The following is a 12,971-nucleotide window of genomic DNA, read 5'->3' on the forward strand; positions in this document are numbered from 1 at the left end:
TGTAATTATGTTTTTTAATAAGTCATATTTATTATTTATAGAGTGAATAACAATCGATAGCTTTGGCCTCTATGATCCTGTAGCTATTTTTCGGGGATTAAAGGTTTAGTATTTAAGAATGAAACTATTGTGAATATATCAATCTACAACCTTCACAATTTTAGCTGGAATGTCGAGTTTATTTTTGCGCCAAGGCCATTTAACAGATGTTTTTTCTTGTTGTAAAATACAAAACTAACCCTACTAGTAACTGAGTAACCCAGTTCTATCATACCAAATAAGGGAATGAAGCAAAATGTGAATTACTGGCTAAAAATCCTTAACGCAAGCATATTGACCGTTACCCTTCACATATGCCAATTTTTCCACTAGGCACCAGCAGAAAAGATAATGTGTAAACTTTGCTATAAATTGGGTGAATGAAAATATAAAATGTGTATTTCTGTATTTCCAGGGCAGGTCAAATTGTTCTTGGGGACAAAGTGCAATTGCCAATTTTACAGCAGCATGGTTGCAACAAACTAGTGTAGAATTGGCAGACTGAGGACCACAATTCCAGAGCGAAGAGAACAAAATGAAGGCATGTTCAATGCAAGCACACAGGAACACTCAAGCATATAAAATGAACATATAAAAAAACGCCTTAGCAGCCGACTATTGCACACACCGCCGATACCTGCTTTGGAAAGCCTGCCTGTGCTTTTGCTGCTTCCAGAGCTATCCCCTCGTGTCAAAACCGAAATCCCACTGAAGCTGCTAGCTTTGGTGACAGCGGGCTTCAGGTTTCGGATGGAGCTGTCGGAGTCCGTACTGCTCCACGGTCGAGGCTCATTATACTTCACATCATTCTCAGTACTGCTGTAGAGGCTGTTTCCTGATCTACCTGAAGCGTCTTTATTGATCCTGAAATTTACACAACTGGACTGTAAAGATACATGGAAAAAAGAAAATCGCGAGGAAAAAAGAAAGCGGAACACACATGCAGACAAAAAGTTTCAAGGATTAAATACCTAAATATCTGGCGTCTTTGCTGTGTAATATTAGACTCTTCCTCTTGAATTCTGTTGGCATTTTAACAGATAAGTGTAATATTGACTGCAAACAATTAACATATCAGTATGGATAAGGTCTACGTAAACCACACATACCTTTTATCAGTGATGAAGTTCTCCTGAGACTGACAGCGAATATATATTGAAAAAAAAAAAGAAAAAAAGAATGGATATGATTTTTGAGCACCGGGAATCAAACAATTTAAATGCATAATGCAATCAGTTACAGGTGCAATAAACTAGCAATTAATGTGGAATTCCATAATCGTTCTGTTTGCATTGCTATACACAAATTATATATTTACAGGAGATTAAAAAATGAATAAATAAAATAAAAATTGCATCAACATACAAATACCAGGCACATTAAATCCACCAATAAACCAAAACAGCTGTAAAATGTAATCATATGCATACATACAAATATATTCGCCTACATGGTTTCACATTAATTCTCAAGCTACATTTAATGTTCACTGGTAGAAATTACAGACAAAGATTCCCACTGTTAGAAATTATCATTATTAAATGTTTTGCCTACTTCTTGCGCAAAAATTCGCTCACGAGCTCTCTGGTATTCCTCTTCCCGCTCCTCAATGGACTTGCTTCTCCTGTCATCCTTCAATCTCATCCTCATCTGTGCAGAGAAATGGATTAGCAATGGACTCCTGTCTTGAATTTGGGCAACGGTCAGAACAGACATAAGCAGCACCCACCTGATTATCATCCTTATCTAAACTAGAGTTATCTCTTTTGAGAATGTAGCGCTTCTGGAAATCAACGCTCTTTTCATCCTTGATATGTTCCTCAAATTTCTGATCAGGGCTAAAAGAAAATATAAAAGAGGGCAGTTACAATAAAATTAAAAAAACATAAATAAAAGATACATTTCAGCAGAGGAAATGTAACTTAGACGTTGTTGCATTTAATGAATACCTGTGTGGAAGTTATAACAATTTCAAGTACCATAGTGGAGAAGTATCAAACTTTCAAAAAGAGATCATGTTGAAAAGTTACCTACTGAAACCTCTCAGCTTTTAACTGTCATTTATCTAGCACAAGGGGAGATGTATCAAGCCTTGGGAAGAGATAAAGTGGAGTAGTTAACCAATCAACTAATCAGCTTTTGTTAATTCATAGACTGTGCTAGGTAAAGGACAGGTAGAATATGATTTGGTTGCTTTGGGCATCTTCTCCATTTTATCTGTCTGCAATGCTTGATACATCTCCCCCACAGTGTGTAAAATGACAGTGAAGAGGAGTACACATTATCTGATAGGGTGTGCCAATCCGATAAACGCTCCAATCCAACAGTGTTATTATCAAATCGGTGTGCACCCCTTCTTTCTACTGATCTTTAGCACAGGATCTGGACGTCGGAAACAATATAGCATGTGCAGCACATAGTCACGATGTCGCAATGGCTGCATTCACCACTGGGATGAGACCAAGTGAGGGGTAGGGAGGATTGTGCGGCCAGACTCTAATTAGCTAAATTGGCGGTGGACAGGCAGTTAGCTTAAAAACACACAAAACAACACTGTACCAAGGTACCTCCTGGCGCCAATTTAACAAAACAAGCTCAGTGTTTAATATTAGTTTGTCTGCAGCTCTCTATTATCAAAAGGGACTTTGAGTTAGTTTAAAAAGTACTAATAGGAGCTGCAGTCCCGTAATAGGTGTCCCTGATCCCCGCCCGGTATGGGTGTCCCCTTTTAACACCCTCCCCCCGGGCCTGCTGATAACTGGACAGTGTGCACATAGCTTTAGATGCTGACTCGTATGGGCAACTTTTCCACTCTGTCAAAAGTTTGATACATCTCCCCCCATGAGTTTTGTAAGATATACCGAGAATACACGTGTTAAAACCAGGTTCAAGTAGTTGACAGACGAACATTCCAAACCATTTATTAACACGTTCATTAAGATGTATACACCTATTCGATCCCCGGCTGATCAGGTTAAACGCTCCCGATCAACTGAGCAGTATGAATCCAGCCGTGGCCCCCTGTGAGGCAGCAGCTGTAAGGTAAGCTGCTAATCTATGGGGATCGGGAGGATGGCTGTGCAGCAAATGAGATGCGACATCACTGTTCCGACTGTTGCCGGAGCAATATAAGCCATTTTGTCAGCTAGTGCACCAGCATCTGTACTGCATTCACATCTATATAATCATCGGCCATTCATCAGATATCAGGAGAACGGTCCGAGGATTGCATAGGCGTGTACCCAGCTTTAAATGAGACAAACCAACGCCTATGCAAGTCAATTAACAGAAACCACATTGGGCACCCATTATTTCAATTAAATTTCACCATATTAGTTAAACCAGTTGATTAGCAAAAAGCAACAAACAGATTTCCAGGCAACAGTTACTAAAATAAACAAAAAACACAGGTACGCACAATGTAACAGGTACAGAAAGAAAAAGCCTGGTCACACATTTAGGTGCTTATCCTTCACTCACATTCTTGTATTGCTTGTTTTATTCACAATGACAGATTTGCCACTCTGGTCCACATTATGATCAAGGCCAAAGTACGCAGCGACTCTGTGCAAGAGCATCCTGTGATACGAGGTCATCGGTGGGAATTTTTTTCGTTGAATTCTACAATATAAACAATATAAAATGTAGGCAAGCAGTGATAGCATATCAGGATATAAAGACATATACACTTACTGGGGAAGGGGGGCACTCACTCATTGGTAGCAATAAAATCTAATATATCTTGTTCCAATTTAAGCAGCATCATTCTATCTCTGAAAAGAGAAAGCAAGAGATTTCAGATTACCAGAGACAGATTAGATCAGGCTAGGAAAGAAGGATTTTGAAAAGGTTTTGCTCCTTGATTCAGTAATAGGAGAGAAAAAAAACCACATCAAACGGTGAAAAACAAAAGCCTGTGAAGTATCAGCGACTGGAAGACATCCTAATGTTCTGCTTCCCTTCTCACTCTCTAATTCAATCCTAATCACCATTTAAATTAATATTAATTAGTTTGGTTAATGGCAGAGCAAGAACATCAATTATGAAAAGCATTCGAAAGGCCGCACTGATCAGACGCCCAACTCTGTCCCCCTCCCCCCCAGCTCTTCTGCTCTTTCCACGAGGCCGTATCAAACGCCAGCAGGAGGAAACAATTGACAGCATGATGCACACTCTCCAAGCCCCCATTACACGGACAATATAATAATCCAAATAAATGAATCAGTACACAATAATAAAAATCCATATTTTTTTATCAGCATATACATAACCCCAATTACTGTATGCCACAGATACATATAAAAATTGTATTTCCTAAGTATAGGAGTCCAGAATTATGGATTTCTAATTCAAACTCAGAAAGACAAAAAAAAATAAACAAAAAAATAATAATAAACCTCCATGTGATTAGGAGTAATATAAAGTGTAATCACCAATTAAGACGTAACCCAGCTTCACTGGAAGTATTGGTCTTAATTCATAGTCTATCCAAAACTTATGCAAAACATTTGCTGCACACAGACAGGGTTCTCTCTACATAGTATAATTACATGTACAGGATTATTCCCATAGTTCCTTTCAAGCAAATAGTGCAACCCTAGACATGCTACTGAAAATAAGCACATGTACTTTAACACAAGCTTTAATTAACAAATATGACAAGAAAAAAAAAAGAGGAGCACATTTGAAGTTTTGGGTTATTTGTGGGGAGGGTTCTGCTTCTTTATAATGAGAATGTCAGCATTCATTCTGCGAGACATACTGTACATGTATCAATGTAATTTAGTAGGAGTTAATATGATTTTATTGCTCTGAGAAGAGAACAGAAGACTTTATGCCATCACATTATACAGTATTTATATTTTTAACTATTTTTTTAAGCAAGATTTTCTTTATTGAAGCATGACAAAGAAAAAGAAAAACGGATGGGCTGTTGGCTGTATTCACACTTGAAGAATACATTTTGCTACAGCTAATACGGCCATTAACTATTTCTAATCTGTGCTACTCGAGTGCCTTCAGGCAGGATGCCAAATATTGACCATTCGGAAGCTAAAGGTAGGCAATTTACTAGATGACTTAACATAACCCCTTACCTGAGCCCAAAACCTCTGTATTACTGGAAACACCCATAAACATTGCATTAATTCAGCCCTTTGAGAGCCACACCTAGGGCATGAATGGTCTTCCATCATCCCTATAAGGTGTCTACGATGAGGTGACAAATATATCTAAAACATATGTTCAGAAATAATACTACATAGGATGCTGCAGGGATTAGATTGATGGATGTCTCACGTGTTCATAACAGCTTTTTTGTGGTCATAGATGGGAAATGGTTTCTCCACTGTGCCAACACAGTTTTCGGTGTATCATATTATGATGAAAGAAAAAATTTATTAAGATTGCTGTATACGAGGGATTCTTCCTCCTCAACATGTCCTCTAAAGAGTTATTACAGTTATCCGGCGAGAGCACACTGAAGAGGTCAGCCACATCATGTTGGGCCTGTAAATAAGCATTGGATATTGCTCCATCACCTGTGTAAATGACAGTGGCTTCCTCGACACACAACTCATAGGTTGCCGAACACTAGTAATTCCCTGTCTGTCCCATGAAGTAAAAGGACAACCTGCAGTCCCATTTTGGACATTCAGGATATGTATCAAAGAGAGAAATTGGGTACACAATGGGTTAAAGGCGGACTTGTGGCGTAGAATGTGTCATACATTACGGGTACACATTAGTAATGTGTTCGCTTGAACAGATATAGGTACCTCGTCATCATGTAAATGCAGAAAGGAGGGTAAAGTAATGCCATTCAAGAAAGCAGTCTCCAAGGTAGTATTGGTATACATATTTTGTAGTGAAGCTAATCTCTCAATAGCGAAGATGGACAGCGTGACTTTTCTTTTGTTTTTTTAAACAAGTGTTCTGTTTAAAGAGATAGTCCTCGGTAATGTCTAAATGGGGAAATTTAATTAGCCGTGGTACTTTTAGCTGCCGTTAAGCAGCTTGGGCGATCCCACAGTAAGTCCCACAGCCAACGTGCAGGAAGGCGTAGATTCCACATTAAATACCTGGAGCGATGCAATTACAGTGTGAAGAAAGCCCCAAGGGTGCATTTAACGTAGATTTCTGATGCACATAAGGAGGGTGTGAACAGAGGTCTGCGTTAAGTGGACCCTCAGGGCTTACCACAGAAAATAGTAATTGAATAGCTCCTGCCTAAAAGCTCTGGGGGCAAAAAGTCTGCGATAAGTCCAGCAGTTAATTAAATTTCCCCCAATGATGGGTTCTAGAGCAAGCATAATGGTGAATGAAACTTTAATGTTTATGACACAAGTGGCAATGTATCAGACCTTCTGAAGAGTGGACAAGTGGAAAACTTCTGCTTCTACCTAGTAGTTATTCTATAAAATGATTAAGCAGAACCTGACTGGTTGCTATGGGCAACTTCTCCACTAAAAGGTTTTATAAATTTTCACCACAATGCTGCCACTGAACCATGCATTGTACAGATCATGCGCCAGGACAGCTGAATAAATGAGCGGCGGGGGATGCACTCGTGCCTTTTATTCAGACCGTAGAGCTACACCTTGCTTTGCTAAAGCCCCGAATGACGGAATGTCCTTTATTGTGGGGCACATTGGAATGAGTTACATGGATTTTCCATTGCCAGATGACATGTATTGGGGGTTACATATGCGTAGGTTTATTTTGTTGGTTTATTGGTAGATCAGCTTTACACAAGTCCACCAATGTAAGCTAAACATTATGGTGCTGCAATCTTACTGTTCAAGGTGCTAAACTGCTCACAAGCAATTGTATGTTTGGGTAGTGTGAGAAGAATGCGGTATCAGCAACAACTGACTGAGTGGGCACAGCAGGTACCGAATTGTAGTGGTAACAAAGGATTAGACAGAACAGCTTTTAAATAGCATGAATTGCATAACTGTCTGAAGTGGTGTGCTGCAGTTTTAAGACCATTCTTTTTACGATACAATAATTATAAGTACATCGGCCTTAACATTGTCCCTTGCAATTGCAGGAGTACTATCTTTATTAAGTCACTTAAAGATGAAAAAGATCTTTATTATCTGCAATCCAATGCTGTGTAATCCATAGATGACGGAAATAATCAAACTACCTTAAGGTGAGAATTTATTCTGTGTGGTGCAGCTAAAATGAAATATTTGTGATGGCACATTCTCTCCATCCTGACCTAGGACAATAAAAGTAAAAACAACATAAGTGTGTGCACAAAGCTAACTTTGCTTTCCATGACCGTACATTTGGAATGGCCGGAGCTATCCCTTGGAATCCAGGCATGTGTCTGGGAATTCTGCTGCTAATGAAAGCCGTGCAGAGCAACATGAGCAGATGGGAGAGCAGAGACATCAAGGGCTTATTGTCACTTCTTAAAATACACCAACAGCCAATATGTTGGTTGCCAAGAAACAAGAACTGCAAGAAATATGCTTTTCCACCTATATGAGGTGAGGTAGGGTGTACCTTCTTCCCCTTTCTCATATTTGTGCCCACAGTGCCCAACCCCCCCCCCCCCCCCCCCCCAAACTTACAACCAAGAACCATTTCATCAAAACCAGTGCTAAGATTGGTGTCACAGAATGAGAATTCTTTAAACAGGCACAGATGACATTAATAAAATTATAATGCAAATGCTGAAGGTTATTCCATGTATCACGCTACAGACAATATACTTCCATACACTGATTTATGGCCATACGCTATTTTGGAAAGAAACACAAGCCATGGCACTACTGCACTGTTAGAGGACATAATTCAACCTACCTGGGGTTGCTCTTCAGCGTGTTTACCAAAAATTCATGGAGGTCTATGCCGGTGGAATCTGTATATTCTTGGCTGGAATCTGTAACGAGGAGAATGAATAATGACTCAAAGAACAAGTAAACAGCGTGCTAAAGATGAGGCAGGTGGTGTCGGCACAGATGAGAAAAAACAAACAAAATAACTGGAAAGATATGTTTATTAACAAGACATCGCTATATGAAGGTTTTAAACCTGTGCTTTTAACACCTCTTGTTGTTCAGCTTTAGAGAGGGTGTAAAATCACAGATGCAGCTACTGTATATACCTTGATTTAAGGTCATTTAAAAGAGTATGTGATACAATTACATTGAATCAAGTAAAGCTTTTTTAGCATTGAAATACTGGCTTAAACCTGCCCTACTTCTACAGAATGACCAAATACACCCCTTCATTGGCCCGAGAAGCAAGAAAGTTGTCCACATAAACTGCATCCAAAGCAGAGGGCACAGAGGCCTACCCACAACAATGTATTACTGTGCCTCATAACCTATGAAAGAAGCAACTTTTCAGACCAAGCACAAAACAAATAGTGATGCATTAAGTCACTGCAAACAAACCTCGTGAAAGCATTTTGCGAGAAGACTTTTCATTCCCTTTTTCTTTTTCAGTTTCATCTTTCAAAGGTTTTTCCTCTTTTCCTGGCGATGGTACAAGCTGGACTGGTATTGGTTCCTGCAGATTTTAAATGGAAGCCTTAAAATCGAGCTCCTGTGCATGTAAAATGTAATACAACTGGGCTGTGCAATGGACAATTAACGACATACAAAGAGTTATTTGGTAATGAAGCTCAAAAAGACACTTATAACTCAATGTAACCCTGTAAACCAGAGGTTCTCAAACTCGGTCCTCGGGGGCACACACAGTGCATGTTTTGCAGGTAACCCAGCAGGTGCACAGGTGTATTAATTACTCACTGACACATTTTAAAAGGTCCACAGGTGGAGCTAATTATTTCACTTGCGATTCTGTGAGGAGACCTGCAAAACATGCACTGTGTGTGCCCCCGAGGACCGAGTTTGAGAACCTCTGCTGTAAACAATCAAAAAATGATTAAACTGAGCTAACATGGCCAGTTTAAAGAAAGCTACCAAATACTCCACTACAAAATAACCAACACTGCAACACCATATAGACATCTTTAACAAGTGGGAAGCGCTTGGAGAGAGATAACAAGATATAACATTTTGACAGATAAAGTCACAGCCAATCAGCACCTAGCTGCATTTTTTCAAACACAGCATGTAAAATGTAAGGCAGAAGCTTCATCTCTCACAATTTGAGCTCACTCTGAGATTTAATAAATAGCCCCTAAGGAATGTATCCAATAAGCCGCTATAGTGCCATGGCAGCGAAAAACAGACGTCTTTCATGATTTTACTTTTCACCCCTATCCAAATTGCGTCTCACAAAACAGGCCTGGTTTTTGTGCGAAAATACATAGGTCTCGCAAAAAGCCGCGGACCTATGTATTGCTTTGTTGCATTTATCGCGGATTATGCATAATCCCAGGTAAATGGCATCGAGGCATAGGCGCCGGTTTATCAGGGTCAATTGGATAGCCCCGGCGAGATACTGGCCCGCACGCCCCACACTATATTCACAATAGTAAGCTGTACAGAGTCTTAAAATATATAAAATAACTAGAATATGCCTCAATAAAATCTGTAAGCATGATGGAAATTAGTTAAAACGACGGAGTAAAAATAAGATTTGAGAAATATATATATATATATACATACATACATACATACATACACACACACACACATATACATACATACACACACACACAGTATATATTTATCTTTATCTCAACAATTACTTCACTCAAGGATAAACGTTTAGAAAAAAATAAAACAACTCATGTTGGAAGCTCGTTTCAGTCTTGCTATTTTCATGTATTTGTAAATTGGTGTCACATGGTTCATCTCTTTAGTTTGATCTATAAGGTCACCTTTATATTCATATAATACCATCTTACAATGTTGCAAATTCAACAGCTTGAAAAATGCTGAATGTGTTACTTTAGCACCAACATGGTTACAGTATCGTGCCGATATCAGTACTGCAATTTGCATCGCAGTTTGTTGGAGTAAAACAAAACGCACACACTAATCAAAAATAAATATGAAAAATAATTATAACTATTTGTATTTATAAATCAGATCCCATTATTACAAAGCCTGGCTTAGAGCAAAATCATAACAACTGAACCCGCTCACTATTCCAAGGACTTTAACTAAAGCGTCATAATGCTAATGTGAAAAGGTGGAAAAAATAATTCACACACTTTCAAAAATATATTTTACCTGTGTGTCCAGGGGGGTATCAGCTGTGGAAGGAGGGGGAGATTCTTCACACACAGCCAGGCTCCGAACTAGCTTTAACTTTGAACTAGACTAAAGAAAGTGATTTACAATAGAACTACAGGTCAAGATCAAGTAAAAAGTCAGATGATAACGCAGATTCATTAAAAAGAACTCAGCAAGTCGAAAAGCACTGCCTATTGTTGATTTGCAAGTAGAAAAACTGCACAGGCAAAAAAAAATCACAAGAATAGGAAAGAAAAAAAAAACACACTCTAGACATTATAAAAAAAGCAGGGCAGAATTAACAAATAAAAATACATTGGACACTTATGCCACAACAGCAAACAATAAAAAAGGTCCATGAAGCATGCCAGCAAACAAGCCCATTACTGTACCTTAGACCTTTTTCCTGTTTGCCCCAAAGGCTGCACTGGTCGCTGAAAGGAGCAAAAGAGTGTGTACAACAACATATCTCATTACAAAGAAAACACGAAGGATCAAACTACAACAGCATAAAGACATAATAACACAAACCATACAGAACGTGCAAAAAGCATTAATATAAAGTCAACTAATTGGTACAATATCCGCATACTAATGTGGCCATATGTTCCTACTATCACTGTACATGTTTAAATGTAAAACTAAACATTAATATAAAAGAATGGACTGCATGCGGAGACAAACTAAAGACCCCTTCCCCCGTCCAAGAAATAAAACACACCGCCGGGATTATAACAGGAATGACTGACTAGAATCATCAATCAGAATTAAACCATTGCAGCACAAAGAGTAACAGATGTAATTCTACTAAATATTCCATTTAAAAAGATAGACATAAAATTCAATACTCTACTGTACTAGTGTTTGTCCTTGAATTATCACTCAAAATCTAGTTCTTGCACAAATGATACAATTGTTTGTAAAGGAATATGGGTAACGTGGTGGGATTGGGGACCCACGAGAGGAACATATCGTTTTGATTAAACAGCATAAATAATGCTATAGCATTAATTAGAGTCTTAATTTTAATGCCATTTGCTACAAAAGAATCTATGGAAAAAAAAAACAGAATGAATCACAATTTGGTTTTGCTGTTTTCACAAGTAATAAAATCAGAACATATGAAACAAACAAAAAAAAAAACGTCAGGTTTAATATGACATTTTAATAAGAAAGAAATCAATGTAGATAAATTCCAAAGGAACACTGTTCCCAGATATTGACTGAAACCTCCCCTCCACCACAGTCCCAAGAGATGTATCTGACCTGCAGATGTATAATTAGTTTTTTGTTTTGGTATCTATACATGATGAAGGTCACATCTGAAGACAACACTACAATGGAGTAATTACATTGACATGGTCGCATCAGTTTTGGAAATTTTATTTTAAATTTAATTATTTTCAAGTGGGTAGCCTAATTTCCCCTCCCCCTGTATTATAGATAATGTGTTCCATTTTTGTTTTATAAAATTTGATTAGGGAAGAAGTCACAGCAGGTAGTGAAAGTGATAAATCTCAGACGCTCGCTCACATTACTTTATTGTTGGAGAGAAGTATATCTGTGCGACATCATTACCTTGGAAGATAAGACAATACTGTTTTCAGGCAGGTTACTGAAGCTACACAACGCACTGAAGTCTGGAGGTGGTTTGCGTACCTTCATTATTCAGTATATGTCATCTACTTTACTATAAAATGCCACAAAAGATTCAGACATAAAAATATGCCTCACATTACAGCTGAAGCACGTATTAGGCAAAACACAAAGAATCACCGTTGGTGCATTTAATACTCAAAGCAGGCATTATACATATAAAAAAACACAGTATACTGCCACGGAGAGGCATACTAGACTAAACAATGTAATATGGTAAGAAGTCACTTCTTTGGTATTACGGAGCTGTCCTCTCCATGCATCAAACAATTCACCGAACACAAGAGAGAAGAAAAAAAAAAAAGAAGAAGAAGAAGAAGAACAGGGCTGCAGAAACCTGCTTCCAATCTCCAGTTGACTGGATGAAGCCTAGAGAGAATACTAGGGAGTCTGTCACCTTTCATAGTTTGGGTGTTACATTAGCCAAGACCTAGTTTTGAATGCAGGACCTTTGCAGAGCGTTTCTGCATTAGAAAGGTTTTCCCTAACCTAGCTGGCCAGTAGATCCAAAGGCTGGGGTTATGCCAAACCACTAGTAAAATCTAAGCCGCTTCACATGAAAAATAGATACTAATAACAGAAGCTTATCAGAACTGGGAAGACCGATAATTAATATAAATATAACATGTGGTGAGAGATTTTACTCTTATGCACACCAGGCGTCTTGCATTTAATCAGTCTCAAACAGCTGAATAGACCAGTTTATACCTTTGTGTTTTAGCAGTGGTCAATTAAGAGCTATTAAAGATAAGGTAACTGTTACTTACTTATGAGCAAATATTCTGAGAGCGACTTACATATTTCTAGTTGAATACAGCTAAAAAAAAAAAAAATTCTGTAGGCTCTAAATGGATTAATAATGATATTAAAATTTGGCATATGCAATAATTTTGCCCGAAATAGTTACCAATTTCAGTAATGTCAGAGGACATAGAATTTGATTAAAAGGGAACACGCCCACACATTTTTGCTATGCAACCCATCTCCACCCCCCATACTAAGTGATGTCTCCCCTGTAATGTCAGCCTTCCCGGCATGGGAGATGTTCTGTCCTGCATAGCTTGATGCCAACGAGAGAACCTTATAACCCTCACTCCTTAGGGCAATTAG

General features: G+C 38.4%; 1 protein-coding gene across 10 annotated transcripts in view; it reads right to left on the minus strand.

Annotated features, from left to right (window-relative positions):
• The window catches only part of R3HDM1 (R3H domain containing 1), a 222,315-nt gene that overhangs the window by 64,660 nt on the left and 144,684 nt on the right, over positions 1-12,971 (minus strand). For 9 of the 10 annotated variants that reach the window (XR_010181974.1, XM_063933761.1, XM_063933760.1 and 6 more), the window contains 11 exons: positions 10,598-10,639; positions 10,203-10,292; positions 8,451-8,565; positions 7,855-7,933; positions 3,753-3,812; positions 3,520-3,660; positions 1,769-1,877; positions 1,594-1,689; positions 1,149-1,177; positions 1,011-1,061; positions 677-903 (listed from right to left, as the gene is read on the minus strand). Coding sequence is in view for 9 of the 10 variants with exons in the window: in XM_063933761.1 (XP_063789831.1) it covers positions 677-903; positions 1,011-1,061; positions 1,149-1,177; positions 1,594-1,689; positions 1,769-1,877; positions 3,520-3,660; positions 3,753-3,812; positions 7,855-7,933; positions 8,451-8,565; positions 10,203-10,292; positions 10,598-10,639 (1,039 nt within the window). In the remaining variant the exon portion in view is untranslated. The remainder of the gene's footprint in view (positions 1-676; positions 904-1,010; positions 1,062-1,148; positions 1,178-1,593; positions 1,690-1,768; positions 1,878-3,519; positions 3,661-3,752; positions 3,813-7,854; positions 7,934-8,450; positions 8,566-10,202; positions 10,293-10,597; positions 10,640-12,971) is intronic. The other variant, XM_063933764.1, reaches the window with a different exon arrangement.

The sequence above is a fragment of the Pseudophryne corroboree genome, chromosome 7, assembly GCF_028390025.1.
Source record: "Pseudophryne corroboree isolate aPseCor3 chromosome 7, aPseCor3.hap2, whole genome shotgun sequence".
Lineage (NCBI taxonomy): Eukaryota > Metazoa > Chordata > Amphibia > Anura > Myobatrachidae > Pseudophryne > Pseudophryne corroboree.